This window comes from Somniosus microcephalus, chromosome 1 (assembly GCF_052327205.1).
Source record: "Somniosus microcephalus isolate GS21.2 chromosome 1, FLI_Smic_1.0, whole genome shotgun sequence".
NCBI classification, from domain to species: domain Eukaryota; kingdom Metazoa; phylum Chordata; class Chondrichthyes; order Squaliformes; family Somniosidae; genus Somniosus; species Somniosus microcephalus.
Window position 1 is genome coordinate 105,024,252 of NC_140987.1, and position 26,909 is coordinate 105,051,160.

Sequence of the window (26,909 nt, forward strand, 5' to 3'; positions counted from 1 at the left end):
TGTGAGTGTTTATCGTGAGGTATTTCCTAGACGCTTCTTCCACCTCCATTTGTAGATACGCTTGGGCCAGATCAATCCTTGTAAAGTGAGGCGAAAATATCTTCTATCCGTGGAAGTGGATATTGTACTGTGTGCAGGACTGGGTTCACAGTTACCTTGAAGTCCCCACAGATGCGAACCTTCTTTGGTTTCCCAGGCGTGCTGCTCAATGATTTCTTCATTACAGGAATGATGGGTGTGGCCCACTCGCTCCAGTCCACCTTGGACAGCACACCCGAATGCTCCAGACTCTCCAGCTCTGCTTCAGCGGCTGGGCGGATCACGTAAGGTACCGGTCTGGCCTTAAAAAATTTTGGGTTTGCGTTATCTTCGATTTTTATCGTTGCCGTTACTCCTTTTAGAGTCCCAAGCCCTTGTTGGAACACCTGGTTCGCGTCAGTTAGAATTTTTGACAGTCGCCCAGGTGTGACATCATCATCCTTTTTATCAGTCACAGTTAGCGCCTGAATGGAATGCCAATCCAATTGTATTTTTCGGATCCATTCACGTCCCAATAATGGTGGTCCTCCATCTGGTAGTATATATAGATACAGTTTCTGTGTTTCCTTGCCGTTGTATTCAACTGGCACCCTTATTTTTCAGCTGGGGTAGACTTTTTGCCCCGTGTATGTCTTCAATACAATGGACGTGTCCTTCAAGGGTATGTGTGAGAATAGCCGCTCATAGTCTCGTCGATTCATGACAGTTAGGGCTGATCCTGTGTCCAATTCCATCTTTACTGGGGACCCTGCTATCATGAGGGTGACCCAAATGGTTCGGTGATCCTCCTTTGCGATCACGTTGTGTAACTTTAGACAACTTAGTCTCCTGCTCCCGGAGTCCTTATCACTCTCCTGATCTTCCGAACTACTGTCTGTCAATTTCTTTACTTTCTTGTACTTTTCCTTAGTAGTTCTTGTAGTGTTGGTTTTCTTTCCCGACCTGCAAACTCTTGCTATGTGTCCCATTTTCCCACATTGCCTGCATACTTTGTCCTTAAACCAGCAGTCCTTCTGCTCATGGGTTGTTCTGCCGCAGCGATAGCACTTTTCTGCTCCATACGCCATTTCGTTAGCGCTGTATTCTTGTGGTTTCTGTTATATTTCCGCAGCTCCCCGTGCTGCTGCTTCGTAGGATACTGCCATGCTGAAAGCCTGTTCTAGCGTCAGGTCCTTTTCCGAAAGTAGTCGTTTCTGGGTTCCTTCACTCTGGAGCCCGCAGACAAACTTATCCCGTAAGATGTCTGCCAGTCCTGCTCCGAACTGGCAGTGCTTCGATAACTTGCGTAGTTCCGTAAGATAGTCAGCATTGCTCTCATCTTTGTGCTGGTTTCTTTTATGGAACTTGAATCTTTCTGCTATCAGCAGCGGTGTAGGGTTTAGGTGTTCCTGTAAGATATTAACAATCTCTTCAAAACTTTTCTCCATTGGTTTAGCTGGGGTAATTAAATTCCGCAATAGGCCGTACGTTCTCGCGCCCATCAAATTTAATAATACCGACGCCTTCTTTCCATCAGCCACCTCATTTGCCTCGCAGTACACTGCAATTCTTTCCACACACGTGGTCCAGTCTTCTACCTCGTTGTCGAAAGCAGTGATACTGCCACTCTTCGGCATCTTGAGTGATTTAAAATGGCGCCTCCCGCGCTTTTCCTTCTTCCCCAATGGAATAAAATGGCGCCTCCCACGCTTTTCCTTCTTCCCCTTGCTGCCACGCTACTCCTAGCATTCTACAGGGTAATGGCGGCGACGCGCGGCTTTGGCGCGTATCACTTTTCCTTCCCCTCGTTCTATCCTCTCCACGCTGCCCGGTTCTTGAGCACCGACCGCGCCCTGTGCGCTCCACCCTCTCTCTCTCTCTTCCTCCCGACAACGCTGCATGGCCCCTTTGCAGAGCCGCTCGATCGAGCCTGAGCCCGCCGCAGTCTGGAAGGGTCAGCGCACTACCTGCTACCAGCACGACTTGCTGGAACACCTCGACTGGGGAGCCAGGCCCAGCTCTCCACAGCCTCCCCTGCAACTCTCCGATGGATCCCTGGGCGGTTGCACGCGGTCGACGCCCGCCGTTCTGACTTCGACCTCCAAGAAGCTTCTCTTCAGGGAAAAGATCCCCGTGAGGTGATGCAGTACTGCAGGTGAGTTCGAACCTACCCGTCGCCAATGTAGTGTCCGGGTATCAATAATACTCGGACTGCAGGAGAACAGTAAAACAGGTATTTACTGAACAGAGGGGAACTCAAGACTGAAATACAGAAGCCTGCTATGGCTTTATATACAGGGGTGGTCACTGCAGTATAGAATCAGTTCTTCTCTTAAAGGTACATACACAACACTTTTTAATATCAAAGTGTGAGAATCCCCCTTTTAAAACACTTTTCTCCCCTCCTCTACCTTGCAGTATTGCCTTCCCTAAACGCCACTCTGAAAACAGTCACCAGTAGGTAAACAGGACTCACCCAGTGCGGTTCTTCCTCTGGATATACCTCTCTTCCTAAAAAGAAGTGCCTGGCCTCAGTGCAGCATCTCCTTCATTGGGACAGCTGAGACCAGCAACTCAGCATGTGGACGATCGCACGATAGATACAGATGAGGAAGGCCATTCAGCCCAATGTCAATCCAAATGGTGACCAAGCCACTTATTTCGAATCTCTTAGAAAGCCAAACTACTCTCCTTCTTGAGACTTTCTTGTCTGCTACGAATACATTTTACATCTGAGTTTTAGGTATTGGACGAGAAGCTGAGATCCTTTTTGATAGCACGACACAAAGAAACTGGTTAGCAGCAAATGTCAGTTTTTTTTTAAATGCCTTAATGGTTTCTAAAGTGCACAAGATAATAGTTTACTATGTTAAATGATTATTAAAGAATAATTCTTATTGTAATGTCTGAAGCTGTTTTATATTGTCCAAGTGCTACCGGCTCCTGACACACAGTTTACACATCGGCAGCAACACGAAAGATGAACCTAAAAGATGCGTGACGGTCTGGTGGCAATGAAGTCTCAGGTCTTCCTGACTAGCACCAGTCTTCAGAGCTCGGTTCACTGTCTACTAAGCACTCTGAGTTGTCTGTGACCTGACATGACGCAGTGTCATGATAGCGGTAGATACCCCTCAAAGCATGCACCTTCATCATGGCACCCTAGATTATCCCAGTCCCTTTATTTGCATCTTCTATTATCTGCTCAATTTTCATGGGTGGGCGGGTTGGCAGCTCAGCAGGAGTCAGGGCTTCAGATCTGGGGATCGGAGCTACCAGTGCTCAGGTAAACAACCAAGTTTAAAACAAAAAAACATGGGATTGTCAATTTTCCACCCATTTTCATGATTTTGCAGGAGCAGGGAGTGCTCCATCGTGACAGATAATCGAGGTTTGACTCTTGCCATTACTGTGCCTGCATTTTAAAGGATGACACACAATGCATGAGCGCTGCATGCTGAGGTAAGAGGTTCTGACTTTTGACAACTCCCTCAGCATAGAAACATTCAAGTTCATCACATCTGAAACCTCCCAGCCCTCATTCCCAAGATCACCACACGCCCTCATTCCCAAGATCACCACACGCCCTCATTCCCAAGATCACCACACGCCCTCATTCCCAAGATCACCACACGCCCTCATTCCCAAGATCACCACACGCCCTCATTCCCAAGATCACCACACGCCCTCATTCCCAAGATCACCACACGCCCTCATTCCCAAGTTGGAAACCAAGACAGCTGTGCAGCTTGTGCCACCTGCTGAGCAATCTGTATATCCAGTTATTGGGACAAATGAGCTACAATTCCACATAATGCCCCTGAGGAATTAACCTGTTACCAGGAACTTGTGAGCCAAGAAATGATCCAGTGCTTTGCAGCATTATTTATAACATTTTAAAAATTTACTTCAAACTGAAATTAGTTGAGTGTTCTTTGTTGCACAGGGTTATTTTAATGCCTGTTTGGTAAAAGAATTTAGGTTAGTGTCAAAAACACTGAACAGGCAAATGTGAAGAGATTCAAAGCAGCTCCAGTAGACATACGTTTGGATCAAGTAAATACCTAATGCAGTAATCATATGAATCAGTGCACTACATTTATGAATCATTTATCAATCATATTCAAATAATTACAAGTGTATCATTTCAATTCCACATTTCAATTCCAATGGATGTACTTAGTGTACAGTGATTTGTAATCATTTGCAGAGTTGTCACTAAATTATCATCCTTAACGCTATTAATCTTAAAATAGAATAAAATTAAGTTATTTTCAATCGTTGAAGATCTGGATGTTTTACACTGCCGCAGAATACAATAAAACTAACTTATTTTACAGAATTAAGACTGTCGGTCGAATATAGCATAAGCATGCATTTACCCATAGCATTTTTTTAAAGCGCGCCTACATAATTAATCAATTAGGACCAAGAAAATGTTACTCCTCCAAATAACTGGGCGTCTGCTTGGCTCAGATGGTAGCACTCGTCTCTGGGTCAGAAGATTGTGGGTTGAAGCCTGCATTAGAACTTAAGTATATAAAATGGGCAGACAGTACAGGACTGAAGGAGTGCTGCATTGTCAGAGATGACATCCCTCAGATAAGATGTTAAACCAAGATTCTGTCTGTCTGTATAGGTGGATGTTAAACATCTCTCGGCACTAAGAGAAGACGAACAGGGAGCTCCCCCTGGTGTTCTGGCCAACATTCCTCCACCAACTAACACTGCAAAATGATTAACTCGTTATTCATTTCATTGTTATTTGTGTGACATTGCTGGTGCAGAATGGCTGCCTTGTTTGTCTGGATGAGTTTCCAAAGTAATTTATTGTGTATGAAGCACTTTGAAATGTCTGTACATAACACGTGGCTGTATAAAAGCAAGTATAACTATAATATATTTAAAATTCTCCGTCTGCGTGCACTCCCTGTCAACGTTTTTCATTATATGTCTTGGGGTAAGAATTCCACCATGACTTTGGCAGAGGATCAGCAAAAAACTCCGAGAAGCGGCATAAATAGCCACTTAATTCCTCTGAGCTTTCCACATAGTTACAGTGGACGATCAGGGAGCCCTCACGGAAATTACTGCCGCTTATTTCCACATTTATAATGGAAATTGCCTATGTAAATCTATCAAACTGCAATTATATCCTCCCCCAGTGGGAGCACTGCAGCATCACTACTGGCAGGATGGTATAATTTACAGCTTAACAAGTTCACTTTGGAAGTTTCCGTTGTAAATGTGGACGTCGGAATTTATAATGGAAATACAGAAATAGAAACAGAATGTATGACTTTAAAATGGAGACTGAATGTCCTGTTCCATTTATCCCCCCACCCTCTAACCCTGCTTCACCTGAAGACTACACTTGATCTTGACTTCCTTGTGCAACGCCAAGAGAGATCAACTAGCATATTATAAATTTTGTTACTTCAGCATCATCAGCATACCATATTTCCCTGTCAAAAATTTATGAACTGCTGCCTTCCTCTCCTCAACTGTCTGTTTGTTTGAAACACTGCTTAGAACTGGAGAATCATGTAATGCTCACATGAGAATATCTTTCAGTTTTTGGATGTTGCAGAGATGTATTACAAGCTTTTTGCAACTAAACCAGTTTATTCTGGTCAGTACATTATCTCATTCTTTGGGGAAGATATTGGCGTCTCATTACACTTTGGCCGAGCAGCCCTTTGGATTGCACATTTTCCATTCTTGCATGCTTTGTGACCCAAAGGATGCTATGATGACAATTCTAAGTTGTCAAGAAGCCCTTCGCAGTCACTGGGGCCAGCTGGAGCAATGCTCTCAGCTCAGTACCCTCTCTTCCACAGCTGTTGCCTTATGGATAATGTGTTATGTCCAGAAACTTACTTTTGCCAAAAGAATTACATGTAGTATTTATGCCTGAAAGAGGTTTGTGCCATCAGAATCGTACCATTTCTTTTTAAGATGAGCCATTGGACTGTTCTATTCACTTCAAATTCTTGGGGGTAATTTTGACTTTGTGCAACAGCGCGAAACAGGTGGGGCTGGATTTTCATTCAGAAGTTGGGAAGGAGGCGGGACTACAACTTTCGGGTTTTAGTCCCGCCTCCATCGAGATGCGGCCAATCCACGCGATTTTAACTTGATTAACCGTGTTCAGCCCGCCCAGCGGGCCCAGCAGGCCAATTAAGGGCCACCCGGCAACAGGTGACGTCACAGACTGAAATTTCATCTGTCAAGACGTGTTGACAGATGAAATATCAGTGTTTCACAGCTGCTTGAAGCTGTCAAACACTGACAGTCTTACTTCTAACCTGAGTCCTTCTACGCAGACTCAGTTAGAAATCTCACTGGCACTGAAAGCTGCAGGCTGTCACTTTTGACAGATCGCAGCCATTCTGCTTTCTGTGCTGGCTGAATGATGGACTCCCGAAACCTAGAGGAAGGAAGGCTGTAAAGGTAAGTACAGGTAATTTAAACATCTTTACACACTTTAGACACACCAAACACACTTACGTTTGCACTCATGCACCCATCACTCACCTGAACACCGAGATCTCGACCCCTCCAAGTCCTTCAACCCGACGACCCGACTCCTCTAACTTGGCGTGGTTTGGAGCTGTCGGGCATCCCACACGACAACCTTCAAAATAGGGATTAGGCTAAAAACTGCCTGTTAACTACCTGTTAACAGGCAGTTAATTGGCACTAATCCCTTCCCGCCTCGGGTCGGCGGGTCCCAGTGCGGGGCGGGTACCCGCCTCCTTTGAAACTTACATGGAGGCGGGTTTTGGGCGGGATGGTGTCGGGACCCCCGAATTCGGGAATTTAACCCCCCACACGCCTCCAATCCTGACTCCACGGCACACTGAAAATCGACCCCGTCGGCAGCCCATTTTACATCTCACCCAATTTTTATTTGCATTGACTTCAATGTCAAACATACCACCCCTTGACTTTGTGTTTTGAGATCAAATTGCTTCAAGAAACCCTACTGAATAAGTGTGTGTGTAAAGACTATTAATGGGGATAGGATCCAGCGGAGCTGCAATCCCATTTCCCTAACTCCCATCCCCACACAGTTGAATAGTCAGCTGATATTCATTGTCTAGGGTCGTGGATGAAGAGAAAGCCACTTGGGTGGGGTGCCAGCACCCACTGGCAAAGGTCAGTGGCTCCAGGAGAAATGGGGAGTAAAGGGAAAAAAAATTATTGCAAAAACAGGTCTGGACCAAATCATCTTACATGTGGCAGTAAAGGCTTTTTGAAATTCTGCATCATAATTACAGAGGCATAAGGATGCTACTTTCTGCACTTGGGCTACCAAATAAAACACTTTTTCAGTAATTGCTTTAAAACATGGCTGTTGACCCCTTTAAGTAACTTTGCATTAATACTGCCAACTTATCATTTTGAAACTGGACAACTTCACAAAATGTTATTGAAAGAAACTTCACACCAGCAGCTATCTTTCTTAATATCAGCAAAAAAAGACAATGGGCTGGAATTTTCGCACAAGTTCCCCAATCTCCTGCCGTAGCATTGGTGGAAGATTAGCAGAAACTCTGGAGAAGTGGGAGAAACAGAAATTCAACCCCAATATCAAATTCAACTACAATTTGCATTTATATAGTGATTTTAATGTAGAAAAATGGACGCTGAGCTGAAGAAGGAAATATTAAGAGGGAGACCAAAAAGGTGGGTCTTAAGCAAGATCTTAAAGAACAAAAGGGAGGTTGAGAGGCAGAGGATTTAGGGAGAGAATTCCAGGAAAGGGGAGATGCACAAGAGGCCTAATTTGGAGATGTGGAGAGTTCAGGGGAAGGGTTGCAGGGCTGGAGGAGGTTACAGAAATAGGGAGGGGCAAGACAATGAAGGTCACAGTCATAGAGAAAATCATTTGTGACTTTGGTTAGGGCCATTTCAGTGCTGTGAAAGGGACAAAATCTCAATTGGAGAAATTAAAACAGGGAGCTGCGGGAGAGATGGGCACGGATTTGGGAGGTGATGGCATGGTCAAAGATTTTGGGGAGATGATTGTTTGCAAGGGCAGAGGGGTTGAGGGTAGGTTTTTTTTTGGAAGAGATTATGGCAGTTTTGAAATGGAAGGGGACTGTCCTTCCAGCATGGAGACCAGGTAGGCAATTTGTGTGGTCAGCATTTTAGTAGGATTAGGGTCAAGGGAGCAGGAGGTAGGACTCGTGAGTGAGATGAGCTCGGAGATGGCATTAGGGGAAATGTGCAAGAAACTAGAGAGAGACAAGGATTCAGAGCTAGGTCAGAGGGATTGCCTGTGGAGAGGTTTGCCTTGCTGGGCAAGGGGAGTAGCAGCAGAAGAAGCTAAATAGATGGTCTCTATCTTGGTGATAAAGAAATCAGTGAGCTCCTTGCATTTGATGTTAGCGGTGAGGGTGGAGGTGGCACAGGAGAGGGATTTGAGGACATGGTTGGTAGTGGAGAAATGAAGCTGGGGATTGTCAGAGGAGAGTGAGGCACGATAGCACTTGAAATGGTCCAATCAGATCTGGTGATGGATGGCTATACCAGTTGTGTGCCATATATGCTCAAATATGGGGAATAAAAATGGGGACCATAGCAGGGGGAACAACCAGGATGGGAGAGTAAAGATTTTGCTGGGGACGAGGGCATGAAAGGTGAAGGTGAGGGAGTGGTTGAGCAAATCGACTGCTACAGAAGTATTGTGGTGAATAGAAGACGAGGCAGTTGGGAGTTTGAAAGTGCAGTTGTAAATCATTGCCATACCAAGGGAAACGATCAGGGTGGGAGATGGTGAATGTTTTGCTGGGGATAAGAGCATCAAAGGTGGAGGTCAGGGAGTGGTTGTATAAATTGATGGCTGCTGAGGTATCATGTTGAATGAAGGGCCAAAGGTTGGCCAGTTGGGAGTTGGTGAGGGTGGAGGTTGCCCTCGTCCCCAGCAAAATCTTTACTCTCCCATCCTGGTTGTTCCCCCTGCTATGGTCCCCATTTGTATTCCCCATATTTGAGCATATATGGCACACTACTGGTGTAGCCATCCATCACCAGATCTGATTGGACCATTTTAAGTGCTATCGTGCCTCACTCTCCTCTGACAATCCCCAGCTTCATTTCTCCACTACCAACCATGTCCTCAAATCCCTCTCCTGTGCCACCTCCACCCTCACCGCTAACATCAAACAATTATATGTGTTGACTTAGCTAATTTTAGCGTAAAAAAAAATAAAACATGCTGGACAGAAAGTGCTAGCAGATTACTCGTCTTATGTTTAGCATACCTCTGACCCTACCTACCCATCCAACAATGCATTAACAAATGTTAGAAAAAAGTTCATGATAGATTAGATACTGCCATTTTATGCTGATCTGGATATTAAGAAAAATCACTACATGTGTAAACTTTCTTTATATTTCAACTATCATAAATCTTGCCAGTGGTACATTGAACATAACAAACAAAACAATGTGTAGTGTAGTGGCGCTTCTTAGTTTCCAAACAGGCAGGCCACTGAGCTGTGGGGCCTTTAACAACGAGTAGACGCGTGTCGAAATAAAACGTTCCCAAACGTAGCTTTGTCTTTTAAACTGTTTACTATAACACTTAACAAACGGAATTACAAAGCAAACACGTATAAACGAACACGGTCAAAAACTGTACTGCTCCAAACCTCACAGCTTCTGCCTCTTTCACCACGTGCAGTTTAAACTGTAAAATGGCTGCACCCATGTGTGGCTTAGGGACTGTTCCATTGTGGCAAGAATGAAGGGGGTGTCGGACTATACTACTGGAGCAAGAAAATAGGGGGTTTCTTAATACAATAAGTCGGTCAGGTAAATTAACTGTATTATGCCATTTAGCCACTATTTTAAAGTATTTCCTTAAGCTTTTATGGCTCTTACATTCCGGCCCCTAATTGACTAGGCACATGAAGCATATCAATTACTCAAACATTCTTAAGAGTCATAAACTAATGAGTTCAACATATTTACAATATAAATGTCCACTTTTTTCGTTCAGGAACCTTTCACGCTACTTCTTGTAGCAGGCAGAGCTTTGTGATCGGTCTTTCCAGGGTCGTGTAACCGTCTGCAAACAATGCATTCAGAGAGTATTTTTCTTATTACGGAATTAGCTCCTGGAATCCAGTATCTTTGTCTTAGCTTCGCAAGCACGTGATTCCTCCCACTGTGTCCAATACTCTGGTGTATATGCTGAAGAATGAGTGTAGCAACCCGGAGGTCCTTAGAAAGGATAGCAGGATGCTTGGCCTCCTCTGGCATAGCAGATTTGTTTAGTCTCCCTCCCACCCTCAGTACTCCATCTTGCAGTGTAGGGTCCAGCTTGTAGATATGACTACCTTTCTTGATTGGAGTATTTCGCTGTAGAGCTTCGATTTCTTCTGGGTATCTTTGTCTTTGACTGAAGCGAACTATCTCCTTCTCAGCCTTGGCCAAATCCTCCACGGTCAATGAATTCTTGCCCAATGTGGTCTTGTGCTGATGCATGTACTGCTGTAGAAGCATTCTCTGCTTATCAGGGTTACTTTCAGACTGACTGATAGTGGCTCGGTACTCTTTTCTCTTACCGCTCAGGTGTAGCAGCAACTCTTTCAACCTTAGAAACCATGCAACTGCTTTCCTCAACTGGTGCCATCCTGAGAAATGGTTAACAAGCTTGTTCACTGTGTCGAAGTTCTCTTTCGTATTTGAGATTTACTGTGACTGATCTCTTGACTTCGACGTCGTCTTCAGCAATCTGACTTGGCATATCTGGTCTTTCTGGCCATGATCTCTCTGTTTCCAGCAGATAACTTGGGCCTTGTATCCAAGTTTCGCTCCTCGTGAAGTTTTCAGCCTTCAATCCCCGTGAGGCTTGATCTGCTGGGTTTAATGAGGTGTTTACATACCTCCATTGAGATGGTTGTGTAGCTTCTCTAATGGATGAGATTCTGTTTGCTACGAAGGTCTTGAAGCGTATCTTCTCATTCTCTATATACTTCAGCACCGTCGTGCTATCCGTCCAGAAGACAGATTCTTCTAATGGGAGCTGTAACTCTTTACGCATCACCTGGTCAACTTTAACTGCAACAACCGCTGCCGTCAATTCCAGTCTCGGGATGGTGACCTGCTTCAGCGGAGCCACCCTGGATTTCCCCATGAGGAAGGCACAATGTTTCTGGCCCTGTTGATTTGTCAGCAAGAGGTAAGTAGCCGTGCCATAGCCGTCCTCACTGGCGTCCGAGAAATGATGTAGTTGAGCCGTCCTTGTAACTCCAAAACTCGCGGGCTTGATGCATCTACTGACGTTGAAGCTAGAAAGTTGTTGCAAATCTGTCAGCCATCTGTGCCATCTCTGAGCTTGACCTTCTGGGATATCTTCATCCCATCCTCTCTTGTCTCTACACAGCTCTCGTAGCATCAGCTTCACCGGCAGAATGAGTGGTGCCAGGAATCCGAGAGGGTCATAGATGGAACTGACCACGGAGAGAATCCCTCGTCTTGTGGATGGTCTTTCGTTCACCATTATCCTGAAGTTGAACGTGTCTGACTCGATGCACCATTGTACACCAAGAGCTCTCTCGATAGGAAGGACATCGTGGCTCAGGTCCAGATCTTTGACTTCAGTGGCTCTTTCCTTTTCTGGGATAGAAGCTAGAACTGCTCTGCTGTTGCTTATCCACTTAGTCAGATGGAATCCTCCATTCGAACACAGAGTTCTAAGGTCTCTTGACAGTGCGATGGCATCGTCTTCTGTTGACACGGACTTCAGACAGTCATCGACATAAAAGTTTCTGAAGATTGTCTCCACGGCCTCTGATGGTGCTTTGCCTTTGCCATCTTCTGCAGTTTTTCTGAGAGCGTAGCTTGCACAGCTGGGAGATGATGTGGCTCCAAACAAGTGTACGGCCATTCTACATTCCACCATCGCTTGACTAACGTCGCCATCTGGCCACCAAAGGAAACGCAGAAGATCAGCATCTTCATCAGGGATTCTGACTTGGTAGAACATTGATTCTATGTCTGCCATCATGGCAACGAGCTCTTGTCTAAACCTAGTCAAGACGCCAATGAGGGTATTAGTAAGATCAGGACCTTGAAGCAGCTGGTCATTCAGTGAAGTTCCTTTGAATGAGGCGGCGCAGTCAAACACTACACGGATCTTTTTCTTCTTTGGGTGATACACCCCGTGATGAGGAATGTACCAGACCCTTCCATCGTCTCTGTTCAACTGTTCTTCGGGCACTTTTACAGCATAGCCTTTCGCTATGATGTTTCTCATGAAGTCTTTGTAGTCTTCGTGAAAGTCAGGGTTCTTGTTCAGCTTTCTCTTTAGACTGATGGCGCGTTGCTCTGCTATGCAGCGATTGTTCGGCATCTTCGCGGTCTGTCTTCTCAGTGGCAAACCAATGTGATAGTGGCCATCAATGAACTGTGTAGACCTTGTCATCAAATCCATGAACTGATGGTCTTCTTGTGACATCTCTGTCTTTTCCTCACAGCTGCGTTCTGAGAAGTCTGCGTTGAACTGCTGTATCAACAGCTCTTCAATGCTTGCGATCGAGATGCGATTAACTGTGACATTTTGTCGTTCCTCCTTGTTCGACTTGTTGCCATCATCTCTCCTTACCGGTCCATTGACTACCCATCCAAGGGCTGTCCTGACGGCGTAGGGTCCGTCATCCTTGCTGTTTATCACCTGCCATGGCTCCATAGTTTTGTAGGCATTGGTTCCAATTAATAGGCCAATTTCTGCTTCAATGTATGGGAGACGCACCTTTTCTAGGTAAGGCCATCTATCCACATCCTTCTGCAGGGCTAGGTTCCCTATTCTAACAGGAATCTCCCTCTGTGTGAAAACATTAGGCAGGTCTATGAAGTCCTTCTCTTCAAGTCCACACACTTCTAGGTCTGACAGGATATAACTTTGCATTGCCTTCTCATGACCCATGGTGCGTAATAGGATTTCTGTTCTTCTGCCTCTAACGTTCAGCTGTCGCATGAGTGATTCTGTGCAGAACGTTGCTGAACTACCTGGATCCATGAAGGCGTAAGTCTCCACAAGCTTCTCACTCCTCTTAGACTTGATCCTTACTGGTACGATGGCAAGAATACAATCACTGTCACCGGCCCCAGTAAGTCCACAAGTCTCTGGTTCTAGCGACACCAGAGCACTTGAAACAACCGTCTCGTCGGTATTGTTTTCTTCACTCTTCTTAGGGACTTGTTCTTCTTTCTGGATATGCAGCAGACTGGGATGTTTCCAAGTGCACTCTCTGCATGTTGTTCTTTGCTTACAGTTTCTACTCAGGTGCCCCTGAGAGAGACATCCAAAACATAGGCCGTTGCACTTCAGGAATTCGATTCTGTCCTTATGTGGCTGTGCTTTGATGTCGCTGCAGAAATCCATGTATGATTCTTCTGGCAGAATAAGCATGGCTTCTGAAAGGCATCAGCAGACGTCCCTGTGCTGCTCCTTTTGGTAGAGGAGTTCTGGGGCCTTTCTTCCTCGGCCTGAGTGACGATAGTTGCAAAGCTGCTTCCCCTGGAACCACCTTTCCTGAGAGTCTTTGATTCAACAGGCTTGGCTTTCACTCTTCCATCAGTAGTCGGGCTGACATCCTGGATGTTTCCAAACAATGGGTCCCTAGCAATTTTAGCCTGTTTGTCTATGAAATTCACTAAGTCTGCAAACCTGGCTCTACTTTTCCGTCTCTCCATTATCTCAAAGGCTGTTCTTCTCCATTGTTCTCTCATCCTGTAAGGAAGCTTAGAGATGATGATTCTCATAGTCGTAGGATTGTCCATCTCTTCCATGAATTCAACATCCTCCATGGTGTTGCGACATCCTATGAGGAAAAGAACGTATGCGTTCAATGCCTCTCCGTCCTCCGATCTGATCTGTGGCCACTTGGTAGCCTTTTCAATATATGCAGTGGCTATCTTCAGCTCGTTACCATAGTGCTCCTGCAGCAACTTCCTGGCTTCTATGTATCCCCGGTCCGGTCTCATGTGTTCACAGCTTCTGACCAGGTCTTGTGGTTTACCACTGGTGTACTGTCCCAGGTAGTACAACTTATCACTGCTGCTCTCTGTTTTGGAGTCAATGGCTTGTTCAAAGGATCTGATGAAGGGCTTATACTTGAGTGGGTCGCCTTGGAACACTGGTATGTCTCTTTGAGGGAGTCAAAACAGATTCTGTTGTTTTACAAGCATCTCTGTAATTTCGTTCTGACGTTGCATCACTCGGTATAGGCTTCTCCCTGTGTCTTCAGGCCTCTGGTGGTCATCAGCAGGGTCTAGTCTAGACCGTCTGGGGTAGCATCACGTGCTCCTGTTAGTGGAGAGGCCACTCTTCCACGCTGTAATGCCAGGGGATTGCCTTCGGGCTCTGTTGTAACTCTTGAAGGTGCCCTGGATCCAACTCTATGTGACAACGTTGACTGGCAGTGGCTCCCGCCATCCCGTGAGCCTTCATAATCTTCGTACGCACTCAACCTGGCGTCTGAGACCTCGATAGCTGTTTTTACCTCCAGCTGTTCTTTCTTTGCCTGCACCTGGGCCCGTTGGGCCTGCAGTTGGGCCTCTTGGACCTGCAGTCGGGCCTCTTCCCATTCAAGAGCTTGCTTCTCCGCTAAAGATGCTGCGCGCGCCATCAACGCCGCCCGTTCAGCCTCCGCTCTCATGCGTCGCGACGAGCTTGTGGTGGAAGCGACTGACCTGCGTCCAGAAACAGAGCTACCTTCTTTTCGACTTTTGCTCGGTCTGGCGGAAGTCTCTGAAATGCTATCGTCTGGTCCGACTTCATCGTCAACTTTATCTTTCTCTGCTGTATCAGCATCTTGACGAATCTTTAAAATCCACTGTTCCGTGGCCTTGATATAGTCCTTAATGCTGGTTGATTTAAGATCAAACCAGTTGTGCTGATCATCGTTTCCCTCTTCTTCAGACAGAAGTGCTAATACATCTTCATTGAGTACATTAAATTCTTCATGCAGCTTGGAGAAATCGTAATACATTATGGCCTAGAAATTGGGTTTTGGCGCAGCAACGGCTTTAGCGCCGGAAGTTAGTGCCGGAGCTAAGTCGCGCTGGTCGGGCCAAAAATTCACTACTTCTGCGCCCAAACGGCTGCCGGCGCTGCTGAAAGCTGTTAGCGCCTGAAAACTGGCGCTATGCGCTGAATTTCGGCGCTATTCCGGCGCTGCGGCGCCCGCTGCGGTGCGGCAGGTTCGGGAAGTGCAGGCCTCCTCCTTCCCTTAAGGAGGAGCTGCCTGCACCCGGCCGCGGCCCGCGATAATCTTATTAAAAATGAGCCCGGCACCTCGGACAAGTGCCGGGCTTGCTTCTGTTCCGGGGGGGGGGGGGGGGGGGAAGTCCGGGGAGTGAGCTGCGGCCAGGCGGGCGGCGGGAAAGCGGCCGGCCGCCGCGGGGCCTTTAATGCGCCGGCGCAAACTTGTGCAAGGCACCTCTGCCAGAACGTTGCTTGCGGCTGCCACGGGCGAGGCGGCCGCAAGTCAATTTCCCAGTTCGGGCGGGTTACCATGGCAACCGGGACGCTGCGCACACCGATGACGTCATCGGTGCCGGCGCAGCGCTACCGGTCTACCGCGGCGGAAGGGCCCCAGGCAATTTAGGCGCCGGCGCCAATTGCAGCGCTAGGCCCTCTAGCGCCGCAAAATCGGCGCTAAGGTCACTGAATTTCTAGGCCACTGTCTTCAGCTTTCTTAATATTAGCATTATCTTCCATGAGACGATCAATTATCTTCATTTTTCCAGTTATCTGAGCTAATTTAGCCTTCCTTGCACCTATGCTTCTATGTAACTTCTCTTCCATTGCCTTTGGGGTGAGCTTTATTTCCCCCTTTTGGCCAGCAATCTTTCTGGCTGATGGAAGCTCCTGGCTCCGTAAGGCCTCGGCCATTTTACCCGCAGCTCTTATTTAGCTTCTCAATAGAATGAACAAAGCAAGTAACAGTCACTGTACCTTCGCTTTCTTATATTGTCGTCTGGCTCCATGACCATTCATGTATACGTTCGCCGACGATTCCGTCCCTTCCTTCTTAGGGAGCAAGTTTTTGACTAATGTAGTGGCGCTTCTTAGTTTCCAAACAGGCAGGCCACTGAGCTGTGGGGCCTTTAACAACGAGTAGACGCGTGTCGAAATAAAACGTTCCCAAACGTAGCTTTGTCTTTTAAACTGTTTACTATAACACTTAACAAACGGAATTACAAAGCAAACACGTATAAACGAACACGGTCAAAAACTGTACTGCTCCAAACCTCACAGCTTCTGCCTCTTTCACCACGTGCAGTTTAAACTGTAAAATGGCTGCACCCATGTGTGGCTTAGGGACTGTTCCATTGTGGCAAGAATGAAGCGGGTGTCGGACTATACTACTGGAGCAAGAAAATAGGGGGTTTCTTAATACAATAAGTCGGTCAGGTAAATTAACTGTATTATGCCATTTAGCCACTATTTTAAAGTATTTCCTTAAGCTTTTATGGCTCTTACATGTAGTTATCCTTGGTTTTCAAAAAAAAATCTTCCACACAAGATACTCATCCTACTCATCCAAGGTGTCAGCCTTGCCTCAGACGGTAGCACTCTCGCCTCTGATTCAGAAGGTCATGGATTTAAGTCCCACTCCAGAGATTTGAGCACATAATCTAGGCTGGCACTTCAGTGCGGTACTGAGGGAATGCTACACTGTTGGAAGTGCCATTTTTAGATGAGGCGTTAAACCGAGGCTCTATCCAGCACTCAGATGAACATTAAAGATCCCATGGCACAATCTGAAGAAGAGCTGGGGCGTTCTCCTGGTATCCTGGCCAACATTTATCCCTCAACCAACATCTAAAACAAATGATCTGCTCATTTAATTCTTTGCTGTTTGTGGGAGCTTGCTGTGCACAAATTGGCTGCCGCATTTTCTACGTTACAGCAGTGACTTCAAAAAGTTTTATTGGCTGTAAAGCACTTCGGGACGTCCTGAGGTTGTGAAAGGCACTATATAAATGCAAGTTCTTTCTTTCTTTACATATACCACACATTCTCCTTCTGCATGGACCTAGAGCCGGGATTCTGTTCCTTGCCGATTTGTTATACTCCATATCTCTTTTGGTCGTGTATTTCACTCTTAGTATGTATTCTTTTAGAAATTTTGCTTTTAACTGTTGCAACATTGTTCTTACTGTGCCTTCAGCTACCTCGGCCCTAAGCTCTGGAATCCCCTCTCCACCATTCGCTCCTCCTTTAAGATGCTGCTTAAAACTACCTCTCTGACCAAGTTTTTGGGCCAGATTTTTCTGTAAAAATAATGATGAGGCTAACAGCGCTCATTGCTATTTATGTGCAAATCGGACAGTAACTTCCGGCGACCACACATGCTGTCCAATATGCGCTGTTCCTTCAAAAGCTGCACTATAACGATATCTTGCCGTCTGACTCACCATTCAAATGGATTGAACGGCGTGAAGTTGCTGTACTTACCTCATAGATACAGACTAAACTTGCCAAAAAGTTAGTGTTTGTCCATTCCAGTCTAAGGACCCATTTAACAGCATAGTAAGTCTTAATTTCTGCCAAACAACCTCTTTGGCACTGAAAATTTACTTTTACAAGTGTGGAGTCTCATTCCTTCAGCTTTTAATTATTGTTGGAGATTTTTTTTTTAATTTAAAACTTTTTTTTTACTTTCTGTCTCTTTTATCTCTCTCTCTTAATCCAATATTTCTTTCCCTCTCGTTATTTTGTTTTCTATGAGTGATTTGACATTGAATTCAATATTCCAACTGACACTTCCTGATTCAGACTATGCGCTGCTCATTAACGATTCATCAGTCTGGTTAAGGGGATACACAGGTCCCAATGCTCTGTAGAGGGTGCTGTGCTTTTTGGATAATTGGCTGACAGGAACTTGCCTGCAAAAGTCGATAAAATGTCTGTGGGCAAATGCAAGTGTAACAAACGCTGAGAGCAAAATCCGGCCGAATGTCTCCCTCTTTGGCTTGGTGTCAATTTTTGTCTGATTATGCTCCTGTGAAGTGCCATGGGATGTTATACTATGTTAAACTCGCTATATAAATGCAGGTGGTTGTTACCATTATTTCTCATTGATATCTTTGTCTCAGTTATTGCAGTAATGTTTATCTTATGCAAAAAGCACACAGCAGGTATTTTCAGTGGGTAAATACAGCTCTGAAGTTCATCACTTGTGCTTCCGAAGGTAAAAAAGACAAAATGGTCATGTGAACACACTTACGTGATTTGAGAGAGACAATCACCTGTGTTCTAATGAAAAAGGCTTTTCACAGCTGCAGTACTTACCTTCTCCATAGATTAGACTATCACATCACCCACCTTCCAATCCTGTTAACCAAGATTATGAAGTATACCTTCTACACACAGAAGGAATCCTTTATAAATGCTCTCTTACATGGCAAAATATCATTGTCATTATATGCAGTTAGTGATTAATTTCTCACAGTCAGAAGATATTGGGAGTAAATTAATGAAGCATACAGTATAATGTGAAGATTGTAAAATTACTCCCATTTAAGCTGAGTCACAGAAGGATCCATGTGAAAATTTTAAGGGTAGGCTGGTTTAAAGGGCTGAGAAATACCCCATTCTTATGCAAGAGATTTAGAACAGAGGGCAGGAGAAACTTCTTTACAGGTTTGTGAGGATGTAGAATTCACTTCCACGGTTAAGGCAGAAATGATGGGCTGGATTTTCATTCAGAACTCGCTAAGGAGGCGGGACTACAACTTTCTACAACTTTCGGGGTTGTAGTCCCGCCTCCATCGAGATGCGGCCAATCCACGCGATTTTAACTTGATTGACCGTGTTCAGCCTGCCCAGCGGGCTCAGCAGGCCAATTAAGCGCCACCCGGCAACAGGTGACGTCACAGACTGAGATTTCATCAGTCAAGACGTGTTGACAGATAAATATCAGTGTTTCACGGCTGTTTGAAGCTGTCAAACACTGACAGTCTTACTTCTAACCTGAGTCCTTCTATGCAGACTCAGTTGGAAAGCTCACCGGCACTGAAAGCTGCAGGCTGTCACTTTTGACAGATCGCAGCCATTCTGCTTTCTGTGCCAGCTGAATGATGGACTCCCGAAACCGAGAGGAAGGAAGGCTGTAAAGGTAAGTACAGGTAATTTAAACTTCTTTACACACTTTAGACACACCAAACACACATACCTTTGCACTCATGCACCCATCACTCACCTGAACACTGAGATCTTGACCCCTCCAAGTCCTTCAACCCGACGGCCAGACTCCTCTAACTTGGCGTGGTTTGGAGCCGTTGGGAATCCTACACGACAACCTTCAAAATAGGGATTAGGCTAAAAACTGCCTGTTAACTACCTGTTAACAGGCAGTTAATTGGCACTAACCCCTTCCCGCCTCGGGTGGCGGGTCCCAGTGCGGGGCGGGTACCCGCCTCCTTTGAAACTTACATGGAGGCGGGTTTTGGGCAGGATGGTGTCGGGACCCCTGAATTCGGGAATTTAACCTCCCGCACGCCTCCAATCCCAACTCCACGGCACACTGAAAATCGACCCCGATGTCAAGATTCAAGATTATTAGATTGGATAAACGGATAAAGAGTTGAAGTGATATGGGAACAGGATGAGTAAATGTGATTGCAACTCTTTGCTCACGTGGAGGGTAAACATAAGAACATAACATAAGAAATAGGAGCAGGAGTAGGCCAATCGTCCCCTCGAGCCTGCTCCGCCATTTAATAAGATCATGGCTGATCTGATCCTAACCGCCAATCTACTATCACAGAACCATCTCCTGAATCTAACAGAATTAGACACATGAAATAGGAGCAGGATCAGGCTACACGGCCCCTGGGCCCGCTCTGCTACCCACAGGGCCATGTCCGATCCGAACCTAGACTCATGTCCAAATTCCTGCCCGCTCCCCGTAACCCTTAATTCCCTTTACTTCTAGGAAACTGTCTATTTCTGTTTTAAATTTATGTAATGATGTAGCTTCTACAGCTTTTTGGGGCAGCATATTCCATGGACCTACCACCCTCTGAGTGAAGTAGTTCCTCCTCATCTCAGTTTTGAAAGAGCAGCCCCTTATTCTAAGACTATGCCCCCTAGTTCTAGTTTCACCCATCATCGGGAACATCCTCCCCGCATCCACCCGATCCAACCCCTTCACAATCTTATATGTTTCAATAAGATCGCCTCTCATTCTTCTGAACTCCAATGAGTAGAGTCCCAATCTACTCAACCTCTCCTCATATGTCCATCCCCTCATCCCCGGGATTAACCTACTGAACCTTCTTTGCACTGACTCGAGAGCAAGTATGTCTTTTCTTAAGTATGGACACCAAAACTGTATGCAGTATTCCAGGTGCGGTCTCACCAATACCTTGTGCAACTGAAGCAATACCTCCCTATTTTTATATTCTATCCCCCTAGCAATGAAAGCCAACATTCCATTGGCCTTCTTAATCACTTGCTGCACCTGCATACTAACCTTTTGAGTTTCGTGCACCAGGACCCCCAGATCCCTTTGTACTTCAGTACTTTCCAGTTTCTTGCCATTAAGATAATAGCTTGCTCTACGATTTTTCCTGCCAAAGTGCATAACCTCACACTTTCCAGTATTGTATTCCATCTGCCAAATCTCTGCCCACTTACTTAGCCTGTCTATGTCCCCTTGCAGGTTTTTTATGTCCTCCTCACTCACTACTTTCCCTCCCATCTTAGTATCATCTGCAAACTTTGATATGTTACACTCGGTTCCCTCCTCCAAATCATTAATATAGATTGTAAAGAGTTGGGGACCCAGCACCGACCCCTGCGGAACACCACTAGTTACTGATTGCCATTCTGAGAATGAACCATTTATCCCAACTCTCTGCCTTCTGTTAGATAGCCAATCCTCTATCCATGCCAGAATATTACCCCCAATCCCGTGATTTTTTATCTTAAGCAATAAACGCTGGCATGGAGTCGTTGGGCTAAATGCCCTGACTCTGTTGTAACTTCTATGTACCTGCGTTCTATGATCCAGCTTTATTACAACTAAAAGCAAATACCCATCCCACTACTAAATTGTTGGAGCTACACAATCACAAATCTATATAATCTGATGGTACTAGTTCAGCCTTCACTGATATATCTGACAAAAATTCAGATGGCAAATATAACTAAAAGAAATAAATACTTACATTTATATAGTGACTTTCATGATCACTGGACATCCCAAAGCGCTTTACAGCCAACGAAGTACTTTTTGAAGTGTAGTCACTGTTGTAATGTAGAAAATGTATTAAATGTGAACCTGGTGTTACATTCCCCACTTGGCAAAAACATCAAAGCGTTCCTCAACATTAACTGTTACAAATTTAAATGGCATTTTACTGTCTTCATTTTGAATAATCCAATTAACTGAAAGGCAAATTACACCACGCAATTTAGACTTGATTAACAATTGGAGTTTAGTAATTTGAGATCTTTTTCCAGAAGACATTTTCCGTAAATTGTTTTTCAACTTTTTCCAGGGCCAAATCAAAATGTATAACCATATGAAATCCAAATTAATTTTATACCTGATATTGTGAATACAGTGGAATTGCAATAAGCATTTACCTGATCACTATAAATATCTGTAATGAAACCGTTTCTATTTTAATGGTGCATTTGGATTACAATTTCAAAATATTAACAAGTAACTTTGACAACTGTTTTTGTGTGCCAGAATTCTCCTGATCAAAGCATAACAAGATTTTTCTTTCATTTTTACTCCCCTTTTTTCCCCTTCTCTCCTAAAGCTGCTGGATTATGTTGGAGTGCAGTGTCACAGGTACCTAGGGGTAGATTTTCCGCTTTGGGCGCAATCGGTGATCCGGGTGCAAATTGCGCCCAAAACTGCACTAGTTTTGGGAAATGTTTCTTTTCCTGCAGTTTCCACTCAAACTCATTTGCATATCACCAAACGTAAAATCTGCCGTGAACCAGCGCAATCAGGCAATGTTTTAGCACATAATTGGCACAAACGCACGCAATTAGCGGTAACTCACGATGATCAATTCGATATGGGGGCGTGACCAGTTTTGTGGGCAGCACCGGCTTCCAGCGCGATGTTTTTTAAACTAGCGCAAAAGATCACAGAAACTCGATTTGCGCCGAACGTAATTTGTGCTTAAAATTCCACGATCTTTTGCACTGGTTTCACCGAAAAAAAACAACGCAACCGAGCGGAACCCAGGTGTGAGTGTTACAGGTGAGCCGAAACCTCCCCTTAACCCATATTTGTAAACACTTACTATCCAGCAGGGGTCCATTGGCAGCAATGTTAATCCCTTCTGATTCTTTCCCCCTCCCAAGCCCCAGAGTGTTGAAGCCAACTGTGGTGCTCCAATTGGAGCCCTGGCTGAAATTAACTCAGTCAACACAGCCAGGTATAAAACATCTGAAGCTCATTGCTACACCATGCAGCATGTGTTTAATCCATAACACATTTATCACAAAAATGTTAAACTTTGATTAGCATTGTTCTTGTAACATGTGACTTGTATAATAATAATAATAATCAACTTTATTGTCATTGTTAGTGCACAAGTGCAGTACAACGAAATGTAGGCTTGCGGCTCCCGAGAGTGTACAATTAGATTAAGACATTTAAACATTCAACATTCATTTGGCTTGTAATACATTAACATAAACATAATAAAGTGCATTGGCAGATGTGCAGGCTTTAGAGTTTATTTGTGGAGTTCAGTAGGATGACAGCCCTGGGAAAGAAGCTGTTCCTAAATCTGGTCGTTCGGGTGCGAATGCATCTGTAGCGTCTCCCAGATGGCAGGGGGGCGAACAGACTGTGGCTGGGGTGGGTAAGGTCTTTGATGATGGTCCGTGACCTCCGTAAACAGCGTTTCTGGTATATGTGCTCTATGGTTGGTAGCCGGTATCATGCGCAGCATAACAAAGACCGCCTATTTCCGCCTCTGTAACATCACCCGTCTCCGCCCTTGCCTCAGCTCATCTGCTGCTGAAACCCTCACCCATGCCTTTGTTACCTCTAGACTTGACTATTCCAATGCACTCCTGGCTGGCCTCCCACATTCTACCCTACGTAAACTTGAGGTCATCCAGAACTCGGCTGCCAGTGTCCTAACTCGCACCAAGTCCCGTTCACCCATCACCCCTGTGCTCGCTGACCTACATTGACTCCCGGTTAAGCAGCGCCTCGATTTCAAAATTCTCATCCTTGTTTTCAAATCTCTCCATGGCCTCGCCCCTCCTTATTTCTGTAATCTCTTTCAGCCCCACAACCCCCCGAGATATCTGCGCTCCTCTAATTCTGTCCTCCCGAGCATCCCTGATTATAATCGCTCAACCATTGGTGGCCGTGCCTTCTGTTGCCTAGGCCCTAAGCTCTGGAATTCCCTGTCTAAACCTCTCTACCTCTCTCTCCTCCTTTAAGACGCTCCTTAAAACCTACCTCTTTGACCAAGCTTTTGGTCACCTGCCCTAATTTATCCTTATGTGGCTTGGTGTCAAATTAATTTTTGTCTTATAATAATCTTGTGCAGCGCCTTGGGACGTTTTACTATGTTAAAGGTGCTATATAAATGCAAGTTGTTGTTGTTGACTGAATGCAATTCACTTTGGAATGTTATGCTTTCATCAGGTAAACACTTATCACAATTCCATTGCATTCACGGTATATCAAATATATATTTAGTTGTAGCCAGCATGACAGTGGAGTGAGTGAATCAATATTTTATTCCTAAAATACATTCTAGTATTAAAGCTGTTTCATTTCACTGTTTGTCCCTCCTCCCCCTCCACTGCTGACTCCTTGCTGGTGTACAATTTTACTTGGCTATCACCTCATTATTCATGTGAGGTGTGATGGTGAATGTTAAGTTATTTCCCCACATTGTTGGGGGGGGGGGGTGGGAGGAGACAACCAAAGTTCAATCTTGTCCTCATCTGAAATCTCTACTTCTGCACTATTTAACATGGGTTTGCTAGAGAGTAATCTTGAGTGGGAACACTGAGCAATTTGTCCTCGTCAGTTCTTGGACTACCTTTCCTGCTACCATGGCTGAGGTCAGCCAACTCAGCACAAACTAGAGATCAAACCTGGGACCTTCCTAGGCTGTACAATGTAGTCAACTCATTGGATAAACTCACTGAGCCAATGAGCAAACTGAAAACTGAAATTTTACAGAAATGTAATTGGACTTTTTAAGTAAGCCAAGTAATGCTAAATATTATTTGTGTGTGTTTGTGTACGCGTAAAGGATGTTGCTCCATTTTAAATAAAACACTCCCAGTTCAGGTACAGCACAGTTAGATGCAGATTAAATATTCCCCATCCCTGTTCCAACATTATGTCTGGGCCGCAATCTTAGAAGAGCACCTCCCCCCCCACCCCCGCTGTATTAATATGACATTTTCAACAGCAGCCATTTTATGTCCTCTCCAAGTGTGATTGCCATTTAGTATCATTGAATTGAGATTACCCAAACCTACTTGATGTAGAACATTTGGAGCTCACAGACTTTCATCCCATTTGTCAGGCCTTGATTCACACTCAGGCCCCATAGGTGAAAGGCCAGTGTGTAAGCCCCGGAACCATCCAGTCACTCGGTGCACATAAATATGACATATTGCTTACACTTCATTTTTCACCCTTTTAAAGTGTATAAATAATTATCATGTTCTTTGTTCATCATTCATATCAACCACAAACATTCTCATGATTCTACAAACAGCACAGTTGTTAAAGCAGGCTCGATCTACGCACTCACCACACTGTCATCAGAAACAAAAGTGAAAATGTTTGTCTCCAATAGTGTCACTCCTCACAATAACATAACACTGAAAAGAAGCATTCAAGTACTGAAAGGGTTATGTTCTAACAACATGTGTCTTTACCTACAGTGTTCCGTTACCTGCGGAAAAGGAATGCAATCACGAGTAATCCAGTGTATGCACAAAGTGACAGGAAGACATGGAAATGATTGTTTCCCATCAGAAAAGCCTGCAGCCTATAGGCCCTGCCATTTAAAGCCCTGCAATGAAAAAGTCAATGTGAACACTATCACATCACCCAGACTAGGTACGTAGCAACATCCCAGCTATTCATTTATCTCAATTGTCAGTTTAAGGATTTCATTTTGTGAAGTAGAGTGAAGGACATAGTACAAGCTTTTCAGCTGAATTTTCTTTCCTGAGCTTGCTGTATGCAAACTGGGTGCTATATCTGTCAATCGCTGCACTTCAAGAGTAATTTGTTGTATGTGAAGCACTTTTGGCTATCTCTAAGGGATAACCTACATTACAACAGTGCCTACACTTCAAAAAGTACTTCATTGGCTATAAAGCACTTTGGGACGTCTGGTGGTCGTGAAAGGCACTATATAAATGCAAGTCTTTCTTTCTAAGAGATCTGATAAATAAATGCCAATTTTTCTGACACGTGGTACCATTTATTTTAAAAGAAAAGAACTTGCATTTTATATAGCGCCTTTCACAGCCTCAGGATGTCCCAAAACACATTACAGCCAACAAAGTACTTTTGAAGCGTAGTCACTGTTGTGATGTAGACAAATAAGCTTTGTTTGTTAATGGATAAGAAGGAAGGAAAAGAAGCATCATCAGCATAACGTTTTCAGATTGTCACAGGTAATAATTCAGAGTAAGTCCACCTTTACCAAACATGAGGCTTTCCTGTGTATCATGGCCGAAATGCATTTGCTCTAGATTTTACGGCATACTCATATTTTTGCCACATGCTGTATTGTAGTCTACCACCACCCCCCCCCACCACCAAATTTGCTGCTTCCTTCTAGGCTGTGGCGTGTTGCTCAGGAAGGGTTGGAACCAGTACCAATGTGCCACTTGAGATGCCACCACCCAAATTCTGCTAAAGCATCAATGAATCCAAAAGATCAACCTCTCAGTGGAGTGCACATTACAGACAGCTCTCATTTGTTTCTAACTTCATAAACTTACACAGGGCTTTTTTCTTTAAAAAAAAACTATTGGTCCCCCTGTGTCCTAGTGTGGAAATTGCCTCCATGTTTCTTTTGGTGCTTTGTGAGGCCGTAGCTATTTTGATATCATTTCAGTGCCTTTAGGCAAATATGTACTCGAAGCAAACAATGAGCTCAGATATATTTATTTGGACTGCCAAATGGAATAGAGTTTTAGGATATGACGCATTTAAATGCATACTTTATTGGCATGGGTGCTGACACAATAAACAACGATAGAAGCTTGCTCATGAAGGGTATGTTGGATTTACATTCTAATGCAAAAAATGTTAGTGAGCCGCAAGTTCCAATTTCAAGGCCGGCCTCAGGCCTTCCAGTTGGGGTGAGCATCACAGATTCTGGGTGTGAAATTGGATCCAGATGAATTTCTATCCCTAGATATCAAAATTGGCACCTTCTAAGTGTCATGGCTATGTTTCATACGACAAAATGCAATGCACTTACCTACTGCGCCATTAGAAAAGCAGCTCATTTCAAGGATCTTCCTTCCATCCTGGTAACAAATTGAAGGAAGGAGTTTGGGCAAGTGACAAATAATAGGCAAAGGAAAGGAACAGAAAAAATTAAAGTATAATTTAAGAAAGCAAGTTCATTTAAATCATTGCACGTTCTAAAAACTACTAAATGTTTCCTTTTTAAAATGTAACCAGCTCATCTCCTGACATCAGCAAATTGATTATTCCAGGTTGTCAATCCCTGGGTAGAAAACCTAAAATTTATAAAATGGCCAAAAATATCTATTACATACTGCAAATGTTCCAGTTGCCAGTCGAAGGTCTGAAAACAAGTTCTTAGCCCTGTATACATTCCTTACTAAATATACATCTTGTTTAAAAAAGGAAAAG

General features: G+C 44.6%; 1 protein-coding gene across 1 annotated transcript in view; it reads left to right on the top strand.

Moving 5' to 3' along the window:
• LOC147124270 (A disintegrin and metalloproteinase with thrombospondin motifs 19-like) overlaps positions 1-26,909 on the top strand; it is a 719,202-nt gene that overhangs the window by 675,466 nt on the left and 16,827 nt on the right. Inside the window, exon 22 of the mRNA XM_085984458.1 lies at positions 24,950-25,127. Within this exon, the coding sequence (XP_085840584.1) occupies positions 24,950-25,127 (178 nt within the window). The remainder of the gene's footprint in view (positions 1-24,949; positions 25,128-26,909) is intronic.